At 40.7% G+C, this 24792-nt stretch overlaps 1 protein-coding gene across 1 annotated transcript in view; it reads left to right on the top strand.

The window, feature by feature from the left end:
- Nucleotides 1–24792, top strand: part of SYNE1 (spectrin repeat containing, nuclear envelope 1) — a 644155-nt gene that overhangs the window by 162392 nt on the left and 456971 nt on the right. The window contains exons 32-40 of the mRNA XM_006882743.1: nucleotides 249–476; nucleotides 1026–1124; nucleotides 6660–6844; nucleotides 7515–7638; nucleotides 11810–11976; nucleotides 15997–16150; nucleotides 19330–19958; nucleotides 21293–21472; nucleotides 23273–23423. Coding sequence (XP_006882805.1) covers nucleotides 249–476; nucleotides 1026–1124; nucleotides 6660–6844; nucleotides 7515–7638; nucleotides 11810–11976; nucleotides 15997–16150; nucleotides 19330–19958; nucleotides 21293–21472; nucleotides 23273–23423 — 1917 coding nt within the window. The remainder of the gene's footprint in view (nucleotides 1–248; nucleotides 477–1025; nucleotides 1125–6659; nucleotides 6845–7514; nucleotides 7639–11809; nucleotides 11977–15996; nucleotides 16151–19329; nucleotides 19959–21292; nucleotides 21473–23272; nucleotides 23424–24792) is intronic.

The following is a 24792-nucleotide window of genomic DNA, read 5'->3' as shown; positions in this document are numbered from 1 at the left end:
TATTTCTCTTCATTCTCTAGCCAGGAAGCAGACCAGCATCAGCCTGTATTTTGCAGACATTGTCTACACGTCTGTCCTTTACAAAACCACATGGTGTTAGGCAGACCCACACTTTAATGGCCCAAATTATTCAAATGTCAGTTACCAAAAATATTTCTGATGTTCTTGCTCAACATATAAATATACCACTTCAGGAGGGCCCGCTTGCTCAGCCAATATTCTCGTTTTTTTCCCCCTTGATTGATTAGGTTACAATCCAGGAAATCGAGAGTCAGATCAGCAGTGTTATGGAATTGGAAGAAGCAGCACAATCTTTTGCCCAGTTTGTTACCACTGGAGAATCGGCCCGGATCAAGGCCAAGTTGACACAAGTAAGAAGATACTGGGAAGAACTCCGTGAGCATGCGCAGTGCCTGCAGGGAGCCATCCAGGGCCAGTTATCTCAGCAGCAAACCTTTGAGGAAGACCTTCGCAAGGTAGGGGAACTGGCCCACGCAGGCTCAGGTTATCTGTTCCACTTTACAGTCATGGTGAAATGCTGTCATTAGTCCAGAAGCAACAATGTTGCTGCTGGTGTTAGACGCCATTGAGCCAACTCTCAGTACTAGTCACCCTGAAAAACAGATCTGAGTCCTGCCCTTTCTTGTCCCACCCTCCGCATCTCTGCCATGCCTGTGTCTGTCTATCTCATGAAACTTCTTCCTCTCTTTCCTGACACCCTGCCTGTCCTGGCATGATCCCTGTGGAGTAAACACAAGACACATTTTACACATAATTGACCAAATAATCAATGATGACTAAACTTACAATTAATTACATGGTACCTTTTAAACAAATAAAAGAATATTGTGTTCACAGAGGCATACTTTTGAAATGACAGAAGACATTCATTTTAGATTGTTTAAAAATATTTTTATCATAAAATGAAGATAATAAAAAGGAATCATGCTGTTTCCCAATACAAGTATTTTTTTATTTGATTCATTATTTTCTCACCTCTATTTTTATCTGTCCTGTTGTTTTAGATCAAAAAGTCTGTGTCTGAATTTGAAGACAAACTTGTTGAGCCAGTTAAAATATGTTCTTCAGCTACAGAGACGTACAGACTTCTACAAGAACATATGGTAAGAGTGTGTGTCAACGTTTCTATTTATTAAGCAAACCAGAAGGTTGGTAATTACCACTTAAAAAGAAAGCATGAAGACTATTTTTATGGGAATTAAAATGAAATAGATTTCATGTTAGCTGATGGAGTCTATAGATCAAATGCTGGTGTCTTCTCAGACCAAGAGGATGAACGACAGAATGGAGGCCTGGACAGGATGGAGGCCTGGCTGAACCTGTCTGTGCTCACGGCCATTGTAACCACTGCGTCATCTGTCTTTGAGGGTCTTTCCTCAAGAAGTAGGAATTCACTCATATATTTTTTTTTTAATGAGGAAAAGTTAGAAATGCAATTTAATTCATTCCTATTCGTGGTGCCACCCAGCTACATTCCAGAAGGTTTTCAATGCTATGCCTTTCAGAAGGAATCTTCAGGCCATTCTTCTGAGAGATCTAACTGTTGACTTGAAACACCCACCTTCTGGCTAGTAGTTAAGTACTTAACTGTCTGTACCATCTAGGTGCTCCAATTCAGTACTAGAAAGTATAATAATATCTAAAAATACTTTGTTGTTGTTGAGTACCGTCAAGTCAGAACTGAGCCATGGCTGACCACCCAGCGGGTTTTCAGAAGAGGTTAATTGCACAGGAGGAGATTGCCCATCCTTCACCCCTTGGAACAGCAGGTGGATTTGAACCCCGTGCAGCTTCCTGCCACTAGGCCATGAGAGCTCCCTACATATTAAATATATTAGAAATATTACTAAATATATCTCTAAACATTAAAAACATTTATGCTTAGAAATAACTATGCTTTGATAGTCTAATCTGTAAAATGAGTACAATGAAACAAACACCTTTTAAGTTCCTTTCTTTAAAAAATTATTTTATATTGGTCTGCATACAAATTTTTTATTTATTGTGTTTCATTCAGTCACATTGTGTTTCACACATTTCTTCATTCACCTTGTGTTTCATATGATCATTCCCATCCATTGTGTAAAAGTCATCCCCTTTGATCTGTGCTTGCCAGTACCCTGTCTTCTCAGGTTCCCACTGAATCTTTCTTCTGCTCAACAAACTTGGCAACCCCATGATTTCTCCCTGCCCACCCTCAATCCTCCAGCTCCCTCCCCTGCTTCATTAGACTTTCATACACATTTTACTAGTTATCCTTCTATTTTTACAATATGGTCTTACGCAGTGTTAGTCCTTACGAGACTCAGCGTAATACTCCCAGGTCTTTCCCAAGGCATGTAGTATTTTTTGAAATCATTGCTCCTGAGTGCTGCTTAGGCTTCCATCGTGTGACTGCCCACAATTCCTCAATCCATTTGTTTGTTAATGGGCATTTGGACTATTTCCATGTGCTTTTGATTGTGAATACCACTGCTATGAACGTTAATATACAAATCTCTGCCTCAGTTCTAATTTTCTTGGGGAATATTCCTAAAAGTGGAATATCTAGGTCAAATGGAATTTTTGTGTTTTTGTCTTTGTTTGTTTGTTTGTTAGGACATGTCAAAATGCCTTCGAGAGTGATTGTACCATTTTACAGTCCCACCAAAGGTACAAGAGAGTTCTAATCTCTCCACATCCCCTCTAACATTTATTGCTTGTTTTCCTGTTAAACTTTGCCACTGCTGCTGGGGAGAGATGGTATCTCATTGCGGTTTTGATTTGTATCTTTCTCTGACTGCCAGTAATTGTGAACATTTCTTCATGTGTCTGTTGGTCATCTATCTGAATGTCTTCTTCTGTAAAAAATCTTTCCGTCTCTTTTGCCTGTTCTGTAGTTGTTATCAGTCTTTTTCTTGTGGAGACCCTGTAGGATGCTATGCACTTTCATTATGAGACCATTGTCTGAAATGGCATTGCCGTTCCCCACCCCACCCCTCAAGTCAGTAGGTTTTCTTTTCACCAAATTAGAAAAAGGGTTTGATACACACAGGGACTTAATCTTTAGAAGGTCTCATTTGCTGATGTTATCCTCTCCTGGTTGTGTATTTCTGGCTGCATTTGTCAGCCTCTTTATACCATAGGCTAAGCCTCTAAATTTGGTCCCATTTTATCTCTTATGATCTTTATGTTTTGGGGCTTTACCCCTAGTCCCTGATCCACCTTGAGTTGATTTTTATGTAGGGTGAGAGGTGTGCATCCTGCTTCAGCTTTATATATTTAGATTAGGAGTTCTGGTGGGCTAGTGATTAAGAATTAAACTTCCAAACCAAAGGTTCAGGGTTTGAATCTGCTTGTTGATCTGGGGCATGAAGATGAGCAGTCTTCTTCCATGTGATTTACTGCCCCTGAAAATGCACTGGACGAGCATCAGCTGTAAATCATTTCTAACTCAACAGCCTATGATAACAATATGCGTGTGTCCATAAATATGTATCTGGTGGCTTATTGAGTAAGGAGTTGTGCTGGCAACACAAAGACATACAGTTCAAATCCATCAGTTGCTGCGCAGAAGAAAGACAGACAGTTTCCTCTTGTGTGATTTACAGCACCAGAAACCTGCTGGAAGGTCAGCGATCAGTTCCAACTCGGCAGCACATAAAGCCAAACATATATAATGTAGATAACATACAGCGCTGGGAAAATATTTGTTCTCAAGACTCCAACTCTTTTCTGTAGAGTCAGAACCCACTCATGGCCGATCCTCCAGTGGGTTTGGGAAGGCTGTAACCCACCTGAGAGGGAGCGGTGCTAGGGGAGACCACTCATGAATTGCATCACTTTTGGGTCAACAGCACGGCCCCCTAAGAAGTATACCACTGTGGGAAAGTACATCATGCTGAGAAAAGTGGAGGGTCAGAGAAGGAGAGGAAGACCCTCAATGAGGTGAATTGACAGTGACCACAACAGTGTGCTTGAGCATGGCAGGAATAGTGAGGCTGGTGCCTGAGAGATCAGGATTCTTCTGATCTGTTGTTCATTGGGTCTCTATGAGCCATGGTAAACTTGACGGCATCTAACATCAACGATATGTCTATCTGTGTTTCATTGACTGTGGATCACAACACATTGTGGCTAACCTTGAGGAGAATGGGAATCCACTTGTGCTTATGTGAAACCTATACTCGAACCAGGAAGCAGTCCTCAGAACAGAGCAGGGAAACACTGCATGGTTCAAAATCAGGAAAGGAGTGTGTCAGGGACGCATCCTGTTTCCATACCTTTTCAGTCTATATGCAGAACAGATCATTCGGGAAGCAGGGCTTTATGAGGAAGAATGTGGCATCATGATTGGAGGCAGACTCATCAATAGCCTATGTTATGCAGATGATACAACCTTGCTTACTAAAACTGAAGAAGACCTGAAGCATTTGCTTCAGAAAGTCAAGGACTGTAGTCTTTAATATGGATTGAAACTTAACATCAAGATGTCAAAGATTCTCACCACTGGGCCAATTGGCAGCACCATGATAGATGGAGAAGAGATTGATTGAAGGTGTTAACAATTAAAACTTGATCAGCTCCATAATCAACACTTTTAACACCAGCAGTCAGGAAATCAACAGCTGAGTAGCACTGGGAAAATATACTGTCAAAGACCTCCCAAAGTGCTAAAAAGCAATGATGTCAGTCTAGAGACTGTTGTTGTTCTTGTTAAGTGCCGTCAAGTCTTAAAAAAATCATAGTGACCCTATGAACAAAAGACCTGAACACTTGTATAACTTCCATCATTTCTCCAAGCTCATAGGTTTTCCAGAGGCAAGCTATTTCAGAAGTGGATGCCACTCCTGCTTCCAAGCTTGTTTTAATCAGGGAGCTCCACAAAACACTGTCCACCATGGGTAATCATTATTGATTTGATACATCACTGGCACAGTGTTTAGCATCACAGCAACCACGAGTTACCTCTTGTACAGCAAATGGACAGACTAGTGCTATACCACTTAGAACAACATTTGGAAAAGAGTCTTGAATATACCATAGACTGCCAAGAGAACAATTTGGTCTGTCTTGGAGAAGGTGAAACCAAATTTCTCCTTGGAGGCTAGAAGTTTGAAGCTCTATCTCACATACTTGGGGCTTGTGGTTGGAGAGACTTGTCTTGGAGAACATTGTGCTCGAAAGGGTAGACAGACAGCACAGGCGAAGACTCCAGATGAGATGGATTGATACAGTGGCAGGGGCTATAGGGGTTGATATGTCAGAATTAGTGAGACTGGCTTAGGACAAGGAAAGGTTCAGAGCTGCTGTACATAGAGTCACTATGCATCGCAGGCGACTTGACAGCACGTAACAACAACAACAATGCACTTAACACAATAACTGCTACATATTGAGCACATTATAATTGCCACGGCTCTTCACAATAGCTATTTCAGCTGTAAATCCATAATTTTAATAGAAATGATATCATGCTCCATGTACTTTTTTATAAACGAGGTTTCCTAAAGTGTTAATATATGTATTATATATTAATATAATTAAAATATTATATATATGATGACACCTAACAACAATAACAATGATGACACAGAGAGAGCTACGTTGCCCTAGTGAACCAAGCCCAAGGTGGGTGATTTTAATCTGTGGCCCTCAGGCCTGGTTTAAATGATTTTTTTGTCAAGCATTCTTCTAGGTGGTATAGCACTAGTCTGTCCATTTGCTGTACAGAGGTAACTCATGGTTGCTGTGATGCTGAACACTGTGACACTGATGTGCCAAATGTGGTAATGGGCACCCATGGTGGACAGTGTTTGGTGGAGCTTCCCAATTAAAACAAGTCTGGAAGCAGGAATGACATCCTTTTCTGAAATGGCTTGCCTCTGGAAACTCTATTAACAGTGCTCAGGGCTTTTGTTCATAGGGTCACTAGGAGTCATCTATGACTCGATGGCACTAAACAACAACAACAACAACTACATATATACATATGTATATTAATTAAGATGGTAGGATCTGTAGCATAGATTTCATTTCCGTTTTTATTTATTACCTGAATGAGAAAAAGTTGAAATAATTTAGGTATACATTCTTATTTGGTAGATTGTCTTTGTATCTCTTTTTCATAAAGTAACCTCGCTTTCACTGAGTCTTACTGACATTCAGGGTCAGAGACCCTTAGTACCACTGGTTATTAAGGCTTTCGTGGTTGTACATGTCATCAAGTTGACTGCAACTCATAATGACCCTATGCACAATAACTCTGAAACCTGCTTTATCCTGAGCTAGTCTCACTAATACCAACACACCAACCCCCATTGCCCTAGTTACTATATAAATCCATCTCATCTGGGGTCTTCCTCTCCTGCACTGTCCCTCCATCTTTCTGAGCATGATGTCTTTCTCCAAGGACCAGTGTCTCCTGGCCACTTGCCCAAAGTATGTGAGACAGAGCTTCAAAATCATTATCTCCAAGGAACAGCTTGGTTTTACCCTCTCCTCGACCGTAAGGCTGAGGAAATGTTTTTGAGATGATGCCTTTCACAGAAGCAACATATCTCTCTCTCTCTCTCTCTCTCTCTCTCTCCCTCTCTCCCTCCCTCCCTCCCTCCCTCCCCACCCTGGCTTATCCCATATTCTCTTTGTTTCTCCTCTAGGACCTTTGTCAGGCTGTGGAGTCACTGAACAGCACCGTGGCTGCCTTCTCAGCCAGTGCCCGCAAGGTGGCCAGTGACCCCTGTGCTCAGGAGGCAACATCTGTGCAGGAGCAGTACCAGGCGCTGCTGAGCAGGGCCAAGGAGAGACAGAGCATGCTGGAGAGCCGTCTGTCCCACTGGCAGAGGTGAGCAGCCTGCCCCCTGCTAGTTTGGCTTTCAGAGTCATTGTCAAGGATAGGTACTGAGGAGTCAGCCTGAATGAAGCCCTGCCCTGTGCTCCACCATCCCCATGTATGCTTGTAGATCCGACTGTGTTATCCTTAGGTTTCCAATGGCTGACACTGTAAAGTAGATCTCCAAGCCCTTCTTCCTAATCTTAATTCATCACCATAGCATCACATAAGTCACTGCTAGTTCATCACCATAGCAACACACGAGCATCCACTGACAGAGGTGGTTGTGTGTATGTGGCACATTGACTGAGAATCAAACCTGAGTCTTCAGTGTGAGAGGGAAGAATTCTACCATTGAGCCACCAGAGGCTACATGGGCTAATTCAGCAGTTAGTGGTCAATGGAAATGCTGGGTGTTCTATTCTTTAGTGGAATAGAATGGTCCCAAGTCCAACACATATGACTAATAAGAGATTGTGTTGGTCTTCAGGTGAGGCAAAGATCTCTAATGGGGAGCAAATATGTTTAAATACTTACATACTGTACAGATACAAATATGTGAGAAAGTACATGTGAGAATGAGAGGGGTGGTTGGTTGTTTTCTTTCTATGAAGAGGATAACAAGTGTTTGGCTTTCATTCTGATCATTCTTGAATTTGTTTCCTATCTCTCTTTGCCTTAGGCTAGAGAAAGAACTGTTGACCTTTCTGACCTGGTTAGAAAGGTGTGAAGCCATAGCCGGTTCTCCTGAAGTGGGCATCTCTGCAGACAGAGTCAAAGTGGAGGGTGAGCTTCAGTTAATACAGGCAAGTTCACAGCTGGGTGTGGAAAGACGATTACATGCTCTTTGCTGTGGTTGCGTTACACACAAGCAAGCGGGGGTCTGTCCAATTTATTCTCACCCTGATTTGATGAACCATGCAGATCATTCTGAAAAGAAGAATCTGTTATTCTCACCGGAAAGACAAAGTAGAGGTGTCCTTTGGGATCCTCTCTTCCTGAAATGTGACAGGAAATCAAAAGTTCGGTGTCAGGCAATTGAATACCCTCCCTCCCGCCTTGCAGGGGAGTCGGATAAGGACTGGGCAACTACACTAATGAAGCAATGCCAAGCTCAGAGTTCTTTTAAGCTGGATCATGTATTCTATCTTCATAGGGAAGTGATTTTTATAATAAGAATGCAAGAGAGAGAGAGACAGACAGACAGACAGACAGACAGACACGCCAGTGTAGGAAGAAGTCACAAGATGGATTGTTTTCAAGCAAGATAGTAAAATGAATGAGAAGAAATGTAGACAACAGATTGAAAACCAAAGAATTCTAATCTATCACAGCTGAGAAGAAACCAATTCTTTAAACAAAAGGTAATACTTTGGATTTCCAGAGAATTACTTTGAAGTATGGTATCTGTGATTGAAAATTCCGAACACAACACTGCTGGCGAGAATTTGTGTTGTACAGATACATACCTTAACTTTCTTCATCACCTTCTATAGAAAATTTAAGACAAAGTGAGATTCTTTTACTTTTTGTGATTGCTTCTTTGAAAAGTCCCCTGCTTCTAAACATGATATGTTAATGTTTTAGTGAATTTTATTCCCAATATGATTTTTTGTTTGTTAACATGCTAATTTGTTAACAAAATTTGAGTACATTGCTCGGTCTACTTCTTGTTCTCAAAATACAAAAGCCTTTAAGAGGGAAAGACCCAGTCTTTTCCTTAAAAATCACATGGTATAGACATTAAGACATCCGGCAGAATAAAGCTACACTCCACAGTGGAACGTGAGTTCCTAAAAGCAGTACACGATAAAGCTTCATCTCACATACTTTTTGTTGCTAAGAGAGGTTATTCCTTGGAAAGGGACATCATGGTTGGGAAGGTGGAGGAATGGTGAAGGAGAGGAAGACCCTTGGCCAGGTGGGTTGGCAATGTGACAAACAGACTTGACTGTGTCAGAGATTGTGAGGATAGCACAGATTAGGACAGGTTCAGATCTGTTGTTGGTAGGTCATAATCAACTCAAAGGCACCTAACAACAACAACAGCAATGACAATGTTCCAATGTCATCTGGACATCATTGCACTCATGCATGCGTTCCCCTCTCCTGGTCTGGCCCCGTGTGTTCACGAGCTCCTTTTTCTGCTTGTTTTTATTGTTGTTGTTGTGTACCATAGAGTTGGAATGAACCCATAACTGACTCTCCAGTGGGTTTTCACAGGCATGGGAAGAGATTGCCCATACTTCTTCCATGGAACAACTGGTAGATTTGAACCTTGTGCCTTTGGTTTGACGACACAGTTCCTTACCATTAAGGCCACCAGAACTCTTGAAAACTTTTCTGTTCAGCTCACATGATCTCTCATCTTTCAGGTGGTGGAACTGACTTAATGTATCCTGATACACATTTTTTTACATCCCATATGACTTCATCAAATAAAGAAAGAAAAAAATTTATAGGAATCTACTACTATGTGCTGAGATGAAACCAATCATCCATTCAATAGCATGACTATCAACATGCGTGCTTAGATATCAGTGAGCAGGAACTACAAGTCTTCTTTTTTCCTTTTTTAAAGATAAGTTTTTACCACAATAAGATAAAGGTAAACAACCCAATTGAAAAATGGGCACAGGATATGAACAGACACTTCACCAAAGAAGACATTCAGATGGTGAACAATCACATGAAGAAATGTTCAAATTCCCTAGCTCTAAGAGAGATGCAAATCAAAACAACTATGAGATATCATCTCACCCCAGTAAGAATAGCAAACTTCAACAGAACAGCAAGCAACAAATGCTGGCGAGGTTGTGGGGAAACCGGAACCCTTACTCACTGTTGGTGGGAGTGTAAAATGGTGCAACCACTGTGGAAGGCTGTATGGTGCTTTCTCAAAAAGTTCAAATAGATATACCATTTGACCCAGCAATTCCACTACTTGGAATATACCCCAAAGAAACCATAACTGCCACGCAAGCATACCCATGTTTATCATGGCTTTGTTCACCATAGCAATGAGCTGGAAACAGCCTAAGTGCTCATCAACAAATGAATGGATAAAGAAGCTGTGGTATATTCACATAATGGAATACTACTACGCTGCATTGAAAAACAAAAAACTCATGAAATATTATACAAAATGAGTGACCTGGAGGACATTATGCTGAGTGAAATATCTCAGTCACAAAAGGTCAAAAGCTTCATAATGCCACAGTTGTAAAATGGGACTGACATCAGGGTTGGGGGGAGACTGAGAAAGATGGGATAAATTATGTATACTGCATTGAAACAGATGAAGGAAAGAACTGTTTAAAAGGGATATGATTAGGTATTGTCATGACAGGAATCCAGAACAAAGTCTGCATAGTGGAGTGGACTTGGGGGGAGGTATTATATGACAATGAAAGAATTTTTCTTTTATTTTCAAAATGAAGGCTGCATAGTGGAGTGGATCTGGGATTGTATAACAATGAAAGAATTTTACTTTTCAAGGAGAAGAGCGAACTGGGGGGAAAGGATGGGCAGCGAGAAAAGTGCACCAGTGAATGAATGGAAATTCAAAGGCTTTGTAAACTTTCATTAAAATTAATAAGCTTTTAAAAAATTTAAAAAATTAATTGTGATTTTAATGAAAGTTTGGATTTTCATTCATTCGGGAACTACATCTCTTATGTGTCCCTCACGGTGCTTAAATCACCTACTGTCTGAGTAAATAAAAGGAGTGACTCTGCCATGTAGAATAAAAACTGAGAACATCTATGTCCCCAATTCTGTCCTTAATATGGTCTTTAAATAGACAAGGAAGACCTGTTTTCATCTAGAATTGTATCTTTGTGATTATTAGATATACAGATTATTTTTAGAAGTGGAAGAGGCAACTAATAGACATTTCATCACTTCTAAAGCTACTTGATTTATTGTATCTCAGATTTTGAGGAAGTAATGCAGATTGCGTTCCATATTTTTACATGTTGTGAGGAGAGACCGGTCCTTGGAGAAGGACATCATGCTTGGGAGGGTGGAGGGGCAGCGCAGGAGAGGAAGATCCTCTATGAGGTGGATTGATTCAGTGACTGGGATAATCGGGATGGGAGAGTCAGAGACAGTGCGATTGGCACAGGACAGAGCAGAGTTTAGGGCTGTAGTACATAGGGTCGCTATGAGTCGCAAGCAACTCGACGGCACATAACAACAACAATGCAGATTGCAGTCCAATTTTTATTAGAGGTGTATCAATTAGGATTCCACCAGAGAAACAGAACCAGTGGGAAGCTCAGTTAAGAGATGAACTTATTGCAAGAAATTGGGCCGACATTGCCATGGGAGCTGAGGAGGCAAGTCTGAAGCCCATGTGACAGGGCATCTGAAAAAGCAAACTGGCTGCTCAGTGGAGTGCTGTCCTCTGCCCCAGAGAAGCCTCAGCTCTGCTCTCAAGGCCTCTCTGCTGATTGGCTCAGACCCCCTTGCATGATTTAATATGTTAGTCTTCTTTTTTTTTAAGTCAACTGATTAACTTTAATCACACCTACAAAAATACTTGCAGGACCACACCTAGATTAGGGCTTGGTTGAGTAATTGGTGACTCTGGTGGCCTAGGGATAAGGAATTGGGCTCCCATGTGTAACCAAGGTACACGGTTCAATCCATGGAAGAAAGAAAATCTCCTTTCGTGCAATTTACTGCCTCTGAAAACCCACTGGAGAGATCGCTGTGGGTCAGTTCTGACTTGATAGTAAGACCAACAACATGGTCTAGCCAGGTTGACACATAAAGTTACTCATTACAAAGCGTATGAGGAATATTTCCAAAAATCAAATTCAGGCCAGCCTGCCAACAGCCAAACCCACCTGTCCTTTAGCTGGGACCCAGTGACCTCCATTCTGCAGAAGTGTGAAGTTTTAGGTGACTGTCTGAGCCATGTGGCTTTCCTTGTTCCTGCCCGGGTCTGAAAATGCATGCTTGCGTCCTCAGGGCCTGCAGCAGGAGGTTGTGTCCCAGGCCTCATGCTATAGTAACCTCCTGCAGTTGAAGGAATCGCTGTTCTCAGTGGCCTCCCAAGAGGATGTGAAGATGTTGAAACTACACCTGGAGGAGTTGGATGAACGATGGAGAGTTTTGCCACAGATCATCAGTAAGAGGTTGGATTTCTGCTTTTCTTTAAACTTTAATTCCTTTGTTTTCAAACAGTGGGCATATACATTAAGAAAATGATGTATATATTTTTAGTTAACTCAGATACTCAGGGAATAATAATCAAATGGAAAAGATACTGTATCATTTTTAACATCAGAGTGCCCCAAAATATTATTTCTGGTCAACCTCAACTCAAAATTCAATCTTAAAATGAGCAAAAATTATCAGGCTAGTTGATATACGTTAAAGAGAGTGGGATTGCTAATATATGTGCTAATATATACGGTCATAACTATTTCTCTACAGGGGGAAATGATGACTAAAATTCCCCTTCCATATTTCAGAACCAGAGTATCATGTGTGTGTACATACGCAATTATTCCTCACTAATAAACTACCACATTCTCCCCTATTTTGTGATGTGGTGTGGTCATCCTCCATTTTCACATAAAGTTGCTTTTCTCCTAATGACCTTGTTTTAGAACTGAACCATATCCGTAAATGAGGAATGTGTGTATGTGTGTAATTGTGTTGTAAAGTTGATGCCAATTCACAGTTCCCTATGGGACAGATTTGAACAATCCTGTAGGGTTCCTAAGGTGGTGAACCTTTATGAAGTGGCTGCTACAGCTTCTTCTGAAGGCAAGATGTGAAACTACACCTATCTTTGGTTAGTATTTAAGTGCTTTAACCACTGTGACATATAACTCTTCTTATATACACTCTTGCTCACACCCACATACACAAAAGTCTGGAACAGCTAAAATTTTGACTAAGTAGTTATGGTGTCTCTTTGGAGACTAAGGTGTGCCTGATACAGGCCATGGTCTTGGCTATCACTTGTTATGCATCAGAGAGTTGGACAATGACTAGGGAGGCTAGAAGGAGAATTGATGCCTTTGAGCTGTGGTGCTGGAGAAGAGTATTGAAGGTACCATGGACTGCTAGGAAAACAAACAGATTCATCCTGGAAAGGGTCAAACCGGGCTGCTCCTTGGAGGCAAGGATTCTGAGGCTCCGTCTAACATACTTTGGACATGTTGCAAGGAGAGACAGGTCCTTGGATTGGAGAGGGGCATCATGCTTGGTAGGGTGGAGGGACAGTGCAGAAGGGGAAGGCCCCCTATGAGGTGGATTGATTCAGTGACTGGGATAATCGGGATGGGTGTATCGGAGACGGTGCGATTGGCACAGGACAGAACAGAGTTTAGGGCTATTGTACATAGGGTCACTATGAGTCACCTACTACTCGACGGCACTTAACAACATAGAAAGAGACCAGTTGGCCTAGTGGACCTGAAGTGATGCTACCAAGCCAAAGGTGTGTGACTCTAATCCACTGCCCTAAGGCCTGTCTTTAATTGGTTTTGGTGAAACATTCTTCTAGGTCGTATAGCCCTGGTGTGTCCACTTGCCATACCGAGGTAATTTGTGGCCGCTGTGAAGCTGAACACTGTGACACTGATGTGTCAAATGTGATACCAATTACTCATGGTGGACAGTGTTTAGTGGTGCTCTCCGGTTGAAACAAGCTTGGAAAGAGGAGTGGCATCCACTTCTGTAATAGCTTGCCTCTGGAAACCCTATGAACCTGGAGAAAGGATGAAAGTCACACAAGTGTCAAGGACTTTCATTCATAGGGTCGCTATGAGTCGTCTACGACTCAACGGCACTTAACAACAACAACAGTTATTAATATGTTGTTGACATCATCTAGTAATGTTATAATTACATTTATTTATGTATAATATAATGATAAATTACAAATTCAAATTTATTAAATCCTCATTAAATAGATAGGTTAGCAATGAGCTCTGAGACTTTTCCAATATGCTAGAAGACAATCTTCCTCCTGAAATTAGTTGATTACAATGTAATAATGAGCAAGGCTGTTAACCAGTCATTCATCTATTCATTTATCTTGTATTTATTATACGTCCACATTGAATGGGACACTCTTCTATGTGCTGGGGCTGAAACAAGAAACAGTTCTGCTCTCTATGTTCATAGAACTTGTATTTGTGCCATTGGTTATTCTTTCATTTTTCCAGTGAACAAATGGTTACAGGATACTTGCTGAGGGTCAGCCATTGTGTTAGCACTGGTAAGGTGTGTCTGATCCAGGCCATAGTCTTTGTGATTACATGCTATTCATCAAAAAGCTGGACAATGACTAGGGATGATAGGAGGGGATCTGATGCCTTTGAGCTGTGGTGCTGGAGAAGAGTATTGAACATACCATATACTGCTAGGAGAACAAACAGGTTTGTCCTAGAGAGGGTGAAACCAGGCTGCTCCTTGGAAGAAAGGATTCTGAAGCTTCATCTGATATGGTTTGGACATGTTGCAAGGAGGGACCAGTCCTTGGAGAGGAACATCATGCCTAGGAGAGTAGAGGGACAGCACAAGCGAGGAAGACCCTCTATGAGGTGGATTGATTCAGTGACTCGGGTAATCAGAGTGGATGTGTCAGAGACAGTGAGATTGGCACAGGATAGAGCAGAGTTTAGGGCTGTTGTACATAGGGTTGCTATGAGTTGCAGGTAACTTGATGGCACATAACAATAACTACTTTCTGACCTTAAATACCTCACAGAGCATTATGGGAGAGAACAAGGAAATGGATAAGCAAGGTAAACAAATAGTTTCATGCGAACCAAAGGAAAGGATATTTGGATTAATTCTGTAAAGACTTGAAAAATTTTATGGCAATTTCTTGACAGAGAAGTGACTTTTTGTGACGTGGGGTAGAATCTCACAAAGAGAAAATAAAGGACTCTGAAAATGAGAAAAATGGGTGAAAGTATCCAAAATATTCAACCATCAACCTCTGAACAGGAGAACAATGCAGCAATTTCTGTCGAGATTACAAGATTCAAACCCTATGGAACATTTCCGTTTCGTTCTACAGACTCAGTGAGTCAAAATCTATCAACTCCATGACAGTGTGACAAAGGATCATACCAAGGAGATGAAATCTCAGCTCTTAGGTAGCTAAGAGGAGTATGGGAGGCCACCTGTGTAACTCAACAAACAAATGAACAAGACTGTCCATGGTAATTCTCTATCTCAGATAGACAACAAAATAGCACAATATGGCAAAAACTGCAGGGAGGTGCAGTTTGGTACTGGAAGATCAAGTAAGATTCTTTTGGGAGATGCCACCTAGGACATAGATACACAATGCATTGGGGCAGAGTACCCAGGGAGAGGAACACTTTTTGTCATAGATATTGAGGGGACTAGGAGAAGGATAAGGTGACTGTGGGATGGAGGTGTGTCACCAAGATTAAGAGGTCCTCAAAAGTCAATGAATCATTCCAATGCTTCGTCACCAGAAAAGGTGTCATGTGAGGTCCTGGGCAATCACCAGGAAGTGAATTGAATGGGCTTCAACACGAAACTGCTGGAATGTTTCAGAATGGCAGAGAAAGGATCTGGTGACATTAGGGATCCTTGTGTTGCCTAGACAGTGATTTGGAAGCAGGAGTGGCATCCAATTCCTACACCACCTGCCTCTGGAAACTCTATGATCTTTGAGAAATGACGATATTTATAGAAAGGCTTCAGGGCTTTTGTTCATAGGGTCGCTTTGAGTCATGCTCGACTCTATGGTAATCAGCAAGAAGACAGTGGAAGGTAGGGAGGCAGAAGTAGAAGAAAGGAGGTCCATTTAAAAGACTTTTGGAGGATGTACAAGAGATGAGAGACTGAGACCATAGACAGAGAGCAAACTGGAGAGGACAGGATATGGACTGTGGTCTGCAGCATGCCTCAGCACCCCTGCATCAAGGGGAGGCCTGACACACTAGGTTCCTAAAACAATCTCAGTGAAAGGTGGTAATGCTTACTGAGGCAGGGGGTCTAAGAGAAACAGATTGGGGGAGAAAAGAAAACACTGAGTTTTTGCTTTGTTCACATTTGGTAACTTGATTTTGTCCTTGGCTAAATGTATTCTAAAAACTATCATTAACCCTTTCTGTCCATTCACAAGATGTTTTAACTCCTAACCCCTCTCTCTACAGGATTAATTTCCTTCAGTCTGTGGTTGCAGAACACCAGCAGTTTGATGAATTGCTGCTTTCCTTTTCCATGTGGATTAAGCTGTTTCTCAGTGAGTTGCAGACCACCTCGGAGATAAGCATACCAGACCACCAGGCAGCTCTCATTCGGCATAAGGTAAAGTGTAACCCCCAAAATTTTTTTAGTTGGTCCGCATATAATAATTAGTTTACATTGTGTTTCATTCATATACATTGTGTTTCTGAAAGCTTTCATTTACTTTGTATTTCATACATTCTAGACATTGTATTTGATATAATTCATTACTATTACCCTGCTTTTCGAGTATTTCCTATTCCTTCGTCCCTCACGTGCCCACTAACCTCTACTATCCTAATGATTTCTACCCCTCCCCCTTTTCCTCCTCCCTCCTTTTTCCCCCTTCGTCTTTTGAACATTTATGTGCACTTTTTCACACCTGAAGAATTTAAGCATGCCGGGGGACAGGACAACTATTCAGAGATTCAATATTAAAAACAACAACAAAACTTGGCAACTATTTCACTTTTTTATCCTCATGCCAACTAAATAGATAAAGCTACATTGGATATTAGAGACACTACCAGATAAAACCACATCAGAATAAATAAGACACAGCCTAGGGCAGTGTTTCTTCACAGGGGGCGGCAAATATTTTCCAGTTAAAATGATAAGAACAGTCCTTTTTCCCAGTTTGCTTTATTTCAACACTGAAAACCAGGCTTAAATTCCAATCTTTCAATTCTATATTATTACTGAATCATTATGGAGCTTAACATTAATTTACAATTGAGAATCTTCCATATTTTAAAATTAGCCATACTATCTAATGTGACATTTTAAAGATAAAAAATGAGATATTGACTATCAAGTGGAACGAGAGGTAAGTATTCTTTTATCTTAGAAATGTATGTGGTAATGAATATTCATATTCATTAAGTGCTGATTCAATGCTTGCTTTTTAATGAAGTATTGTTGTTGCTGCTGTCCTGTACCATTGAGTCAGAACTGACCCATACCTGACTCTCTCTTGGGTTTTCAGAGACAAGAAATGCGTGCAAAGAGATGCCATCCTTCTCCCGTGGAACAGCTGTGGGGTTGAACTGTGTGCCTTTCAGGCTGCAGTACAGTTTCGTAACACTAGGTTACCAGAGAGCCCTAAATAAATGTTAGACATAAATTATCTTTTTCTGTCTTACCAACTTCCTTAAGAAAAAAGGAGAGACTTTTCTAAAAAATTATTTTTATTTCTTACTAGTTTTTATTTTTGTTTTTTGGATTTTTTTAAATACTAGTTTATTTACAAAATTTAAATACATTTTTTTTCACACCAGATCCTTCCCATTTCCCTCACCCACTTACCAAATTGTAAGACCCCATGATTGATCCTCCCTACCCCCCAAAGCACATCCTCACCCATCTGCTTCCACCCTCCCCCATCCCTCCACCTTGGGTCCTCATACTCCTTCTACAATAAGGGTTTTATGCAGTATTTGTCCTTGTGAGACTGAGTTAGTTCATTTGGCATAATGCTCTACAGTCCCTTGCAAGTTAGGTAATAATTTTATACTGGTTTACATACAGAGTTCATAAAGTTCATAGGCATTGTTTTTCACACCGGATCTTTCCCCTTTCCCAGTAACCCCTCTTATTATTCCTTGTTGATAAGCAAGGTAACAGAAGCCTTAGAGGTTGGTTGACTATCCAATGAATTGCCAAAACCCCACACGAATCTGTGTTTGAGGAAGTGCAGCTTAGTTGCTCCCTAGATTCAAGGATGAGGAAACTTGGTCTTTCATATTTTGGCATATTGTCAAAAGAAGTCCGTCCTTGGAAGAAGGCATCATGCTAGAAAAGGTGGTTGGTCAGAGAAAGAGAGGAAGACCTTTGATAAGGTGGACTGACATACTGACTGTAACAAGCATGACAGAGCTGGTAAGCATGATGCAACATAGGGCAAATGTCCAATCTATTGTTCCTAGGGCCGTTAGGAGTCAGTAGATCCAAAAGCAATTCACAATAACAAGTCACATAGCTTCGACATTGTAGTGTGCATGCAAGGACTGGAAGGGGAATGGTATTACTAGACACTTGGCCAAGCCTGAAATATTTTATAATGATCAAGTGTGATAGAGACACCAAGCAAACACATACTGTTGGAGAAGTGTTGCTGGTAGACTTGCTCAAAGCAGAGTTGCCACAATTCTTCAACTTGTGAAGAATACAGTCTCTAAGAAACTGCAATCCAGTGACGTGCAACAAAACTAGAAGGATTTGTAAGCATTTTTTTCCCAAACTCCCAGATTTTCAATTTCTTTCCAACTTTTTTTTTTTATGCAACATGTTTTTTTTTTCTTGTTGCTCTTTTTTTAAAAAATTAATTTTAATGAAAGTTTACAGACTTTGGATTTCCATTCATTCATTGTTGCATTTTTTTCCCCTGCCCAACCTCCCACCTAGTTCACTCTTCTCTCTGAAAAGTAAAATAAAAATTTTTTCATTGTTATACAATCCCTATCCCCAAGTCCACTCCGCTATGTAGCCTTTACGAATAGAAAGAGAAGCTGTGGTATATTCACACAATGGAATGCTACACTGCATTGATAAACAAGGAACTCATGAAATATTACACAAAATGAGTGAGCCTGGAGGACATTATGCTGAGTGAAGAATCTCAGTCACAAAAGGACAAATACTGCATAGTACCACTGTTGTAAAATGAGACTGACATCGGGGTTGGCGGGAGACTCAGAAAGATGGGATAGATTATGTATACTGCATTGAAACACATGAGGGAGAGAACTGCTTAGAAGGGATATATGATTAGGTATTAAGGAGTCCAGAACGAATGCTCCATTAGCAACTTTTATCCAAGAGGTAATTCTTTTCCATGGAGTGAATTAATCCCAGTCAGAGTTGTGTGTTACCAGAGAACTACAGAGATAATAAAGAGCCTTAGTGGCTTAGTCCATAGAGAACTGCACACCTGGAGGCCGTTCCTCTCCAGTGGTTCGAATCCACCAGTTGTTCTTCGAGGGAAAGATGAGCAATCTTCTCCCTTTTTATTTACAGCCTCAGACACCTGCAGTTGGTTCTGACTCCATAGCAATGACTCTGAGGTGTTGTTTGGTTGCTTTTTATGTAGACATGCAAAACAGGAGATTTTACAAACGTGTCTAAATCCCTCACAAGAGATGACTTTAAATAGCATGCTTCCCACTGCATTTACGATCAGCTGTGATATCCCAAGTCCTGTGATGGGTCTGGGGCATAAATCGTAACACCACTTTAAGTCATCTGCTTTCTCTCCTGACCAGGACCACGTGGCAGAAGTGGAGAGCAAAAAGGGAGCGGTGAAGAGTCTGCAGGGCCACCTGGCGAAGCTGGCTGCCCTGGGCCGGGCTGAGGACCTGCACCTGCTCCAGGCCAAGGCTGAGGACTGTTTACAGCTCTTTGAGGAGGCCAGCCAGGTGGTGGAGAGGCGCCAGCTTGCCCTGGGCCAGTTGCCAGAGTTCCTACAGAGCCATAGCGCTCTGTCGAGTGTTCTTCACCGGCTGAGACAAACGGTGGAAGCCACCAACAGCATGGATAAGAAGCAGTCTGATTTGCTGAAGAAGGACCTGAACGATGCCACGCGGGAGGCCAAGGCGCTGGAATCCGCCGCCATCGGTCTTGACGGCGTTCTTTCCAAAGCCCAGTACCATCTCAGAAGTGGAGGCTCAGAGCACAGGACTTCCTGCAGAGCCACGGTGGATCAGCTGTGCTTGGAACTAGACAGGCTCCAGAACCTTCTGGGAACCAAGCAGAGTGAGGCCGATGCCCTGGCAGTACTGAAAAAGGCGTTCAGGGACCAGAAAGAGGAGCTGCTGAAAAGCATTGAGGACATTGAAGAAAGGGCCGACAGAGAGCGACTGAAAGAACCCAGCCGCCAGGCTGTGCAGCAGAGGTGACAGGAAGGGAATGGACGGGCGTGGGAGCCTGGGCCTCTTTTATGAAAATTAACGTGTCACATAAAAACAATAATGTGTATGAAAAGTTATTAGTGTTACCAAAGAGAGAGGTTTCTTTTTTCTAATATTTTGAAGATAAATTTGTGACCAAGCCAGCGCTTAAGATATGTTATCTTTTCTTTGATTTTTCAAGAGGATTTTCCCAAGGGCTGTCTGTATATGGAAGGAAGGAATCCTGGTTGTACATCAGTTAAGTGTTCAACTGCTAACTGAAAGGCCAGAACTAACACCCTCCAGCAGGTTCAAGAGAGAAAAGGCCTGGCGATCTATTTCCATGAAGATTACAGCTGTAGAAACTCAGGCAGTTCTAGTCAGGCCTACAGGGTCACTTAGGAGTCAGAATCAGTGAAGAATGGTTGACCGAGGAAAATCATTCTTACAGTAATCATCTCTTTTCGTAAAGAAGATAATTTAAGCTTTAATAACGTTTCTTTCCAGACTGTTTAATCAGCAAAGCTCTTAATTTTAGTGCAACTATGATTCTTTCCCCCCACCTCCTACCCCCAAGAAAGCTAAAATGTAATCTCAGCTGGACTAGGCCATTTGTGAGTCTTAAACACAGCTTGCTGTTTCAATATTTTCATGGTGAAACCACATTCCTCCTTAGGAATACTATTCAATTGTTATCTCTTTGATCAAGCTTCTGAAAAAGCAACTAACAGCTACAACCACCCTTTTCTTTTGTGGTCCCACTATTATTATATGTGGTAGGTAGACTGAATCTTCAGAGATGTTCCATGAAACTGATTCTTGGACGTTATTAATATATTATGTGACAAACAGGACTTTGCAGATGTGATTAAAGTGGTTGTAGATGTTACTTGCTTTTCCTCACATATAAATGTGTTAACTTTATGTTAATGAAAGTTTTCATAGAGATTGGTTTCATTCATTCATTCATGCACACTTTTCTCCCTCCCCTGAATATAACAACTATTATGTTAAAATGCAACTTTATAAAAAATGAGACACATGACTCATGACAATGACTTCTGCAATCAGTACTCATGCACTTGGCCTACAAGGTCAGTTCTTATACTAGCAAAGCAAGGTCAGAAGAGAATATGAACTCAAAACAAGGCTGAGCATGTTGTGTAGGCTCATCTGAGATAATTTTGGAAGTTAACTTTTAAAATAGCTGTCAATTATTAATGAGCGTGGGCTGAATTTTTCTACTGATTGCTGTGTTCTACGTGTCCATAATGTGTTCATAGAAAGGAAGTAGTATTTTACTAACTTTAGGAAAATAACACAGTATTTTCATTCCTAGGTTGAGAGTCTTTAACCAGTTGGAGGATGAATTGAATTCACATGAGCATGAGCTCTGTTGGTTGAAAGATAAAGCTAAACAGATTGCCCAGAAAGATATTGCTTTTGCACCTGAAGTCGACAGGGAGATAAACCGTCTAGAAGCTACCTGGGATGACACCAAAAAAGTAATCCATGAGAAGTAAGTCACAACTTCTCAGCACTTACTTTGTGATACTGGACCATAGTTGTTGGTTTATTTCCGTGGTATGAAGAGTTGAGAATCTTTTTTCCGTCTTTATTCAAACAGAGAATTTTGGACAATCATTCTAAATTGGATTTAGGGTCACCTGCGTTACAGTTAATGTGATAGTGGTATTTTTGAAAATTATATGTCAAATCTCACTATTGTTGTTGGTAGGTGGTGTTGAGTCACGTATGACTCATAGCGGCCCTAAGAACAGTGGATCTGAATCCCATTCTGTTCTGTGACATCTTCACACATCCCAGTCTAGAGCCCATTGCGGCAGTCACCGTGTCAATCCCCCCCATTCCTCTAGTGTTCAAAGTTTTCTTTTTTTAAAAAAGAATCTTTTTTAATTTTGATTTTTTAAATTAAATTTTTATTATTCATTTCAGTGAAAATTTACAGAGACTTTGGATTTCCATTCATTCATTGTTGCACTCTTCTTCCTGACCTCCCATCCCCCCAATACACTCCCTTCTTTGAAAAGTAAAAGAAAAATTCTTTCATTGTTGACCGTCCCTCTTCCTAGGTCCACTCCACCATGCAGCCGTTGATCTGGACTCCTGTCATGACAAAAATACCTAATCACATATCCCTTTGAAACAGTTTCCTCCCTCATCTGTTTCAATGCAGTGTACATTATTTATCCCATCTTTCTCAGTCTCCCCCCAACCCTGGTGTCAGTCCTGTTTTACAACAATGGCACTATGCAGTCCTTCTGTGACTGAGATATTTCACTCAGCATAATGTTCTCCAGGGTCACCCATTTTGAATAATATTGCATGAGTTCCTTGTTTTTCAATGTAGCATAGTGTTCCCTTGTGTGAATATACCACAGCTTCTCTAGCCATTCGTTTGTTGATGGGCTCTTGGGCTGTTTCCAACTCCTTGCTATTGTGAACAAAGCCGTGATAAACATGGGTGTGCATTTAATTGTGATTTTAACTAGTTTACAGAAAAGTTAGATTTTCATTCATTCATTGTTGCACATTTTACATCCTCTCCCTCCCTTCCCTTCCCCCAGTTCACTTTTTCTTAAAAAATATTTGTTCATTGTTGCACAATTACTTCCCTTCCTGCCTTTCCCTGAGTCCTCTTTGCAATGCACCTGTTATTCTGGGCTGTTGCATGTATATTTCTTTTTTATTATATATTATAATATATTAATATATTCCTTTTAAGCAGTTCTTTCCTTTTTCTGTTGCAATGACAGGATTTTCAGAGGCTTGTTATTTAAGAAGTGCATGGGCATTCCTTCTTCCTTGGCTGTCTTCCTCTGGGAGCTCTACTAAAGCCTGTCCACCATTGATAACCTTTATGGCATTTGACACACCAGATTGCTTTGATTTAATTAAGTGGCTTGGTTAGCAATCAGGTGTAAGCTTATTTGTCACTTTGATTGAATTAGCAATCAGTTGTGGACTGGAAACCTCTTGTTTAAACCAATCAGGACCAAGTAAGCCGGGCCTTTGTGTTTAAATGTTGGATAGGGGCTTCAGGGCCACAGGTGTTGGACTCAATGTGAAGACTGATTTATTATTAAAGTTACAAACTAAATTGGCTGTTTACTGTGTTTGTGAAGAGCATTGTTCTAATTAGTACAACACTTGTCTGTCAGATTTTTGTACTGAGATAACTTGTGGGTTACTGTGATTCTGAAAGCTATGCCACTGGTATGTCAAATGCCCTATCTAACCATAGAGAACGTTTTACTTTCTTAGACATAACAGTAAATGAGATATTTAATCATTGCAGCCAGGGTCAATGCTGTGGACTCATTGACTTGATGAGAGAATATCAGAACTTGAAGGCAGCTGTTTCCAAAGTCCTCGACAGTACCAGCAGCCTGATTGGGACCAAAACAACTATAAAAGATCAAGAAGACCTAAAATGGGCTTTATCTAAGGTAATGAGTAAAATTTAGTTCTTTTGCTAGACAATTTTAGTACAATTTTTTTACTTGTAGTCAAATTCTCTGCATAACTCTTGTTAGTGCTTTTAAATGTGGGTAATCCATGCTTAATAAAACTATTCATTTTTTACAAATTTTGCTAATTTTAAATTGGAAAACTATCTGTAGAAAACTCAAGAAAGACCCACACCTCACACCATACACAAAACCCAACTCAAAGTGGATCGACGACTTTGAGTAAAACCAAGGACCCAAGAGAAAAACTTGGAAAAACTCTAGAAGCCTTAATCCACATCTTGAACAATCTCCCAAGCACCCTGAAAAATCAACAACCAGGAAAGGATAAATTAGATATATGATATCTTCTAAGAATCAAATCCCTATGCACATAAAAAAACCTAACAGGGTAAAAAGGAAAAACACAGACTGGGAAAAATATTTGGTAGTGACATGTCTGATAAGGGACTTTATATCTAGAATTTATAGAATACTCCAGCATTCAACAAAATAAAGTTAAACAACCCAGTTTCAAAATGGGCACAATATGTGAACAGACACTTCATCAAAGAAGACATTCAGACAGCAAACACATACACAAAGAAATGTTCAAAATCCCTTAACAACTATGAGATATCATCTCACTCCAGTAAGAACAGCAAAGTTAAACAGAGCCGCAAACAACAATTGCTAGTGAGGTTATAGAGAAGTTAGAACCCTTATTTAGTGTTGGTGGGAGTGTAAAATGGTGCAACCACTTTGGAAGGCAGTATGATGCTTTCTTAAAAAGTTGGAAATAGAAATACCATTTGGCCCAGCAATTCCACTACTGGGAATATATCCTAAAGAAATCAGAGCTATAACCCAAACAGATATATGAACATTTATGTTTATTGCTGTGTTGTTCACAATAGCAAAGAGATGGAAGCAACCCAATTGCCCATCAACAGATGAATGAATGTATAGAGAAGCTGTGGTATAGTCACACAATGGAATACTATGCAGCACTGAAAGCAAGGAACTTATAAAATATTATGCAAAATGGATGATCCTGGAGGACATTATGCTGAGTAAAATATCTTAGTCACAAAATAATATCACTGCTATATAACAGGACTGACATGGGGGTGGGAGAAAAACTAAGAAAAGAGGTAATAAATAGTGAATACTGCATTTAAATAGATGAGGGCAAGAACTGTCTAAAAGAAATATACGGTTAGGTATTATATGTATGACAATAGTCCAGAATAAGAGGTGCATAGGAAAGCGGACTGGGGGGTAGGGGCTGGGAGGTGGAGGGAGGGACGAAATTGTACAACAATAAAAAGAATCTTTTTTCTATTACTTTTAATGAAAATTTACAGAG

Source organism: Elephantulus edwardii, unplaced genomic scaffold (assembly GCF_000299155.1).
Source record: "Elephantulus edwardii isolate Elephantulus edwardi_28Jun2011 unplaced genomic scaffold, EleEdw1.0 scaffold00024, whole genome shotgun sequence".
NCBI classification, from domain to species: Eukaryota; Metazoa; Chordata; class Mammalia; order Macroscelidea; family Macroscelididae; genus Elephantulus; species Elephantulus edwardii.
The sequence above is the reverse complement of the archived record's forward strand: the minus strand, read 5'-3'. Positions and strand labels throughout refer to the sequence as shown.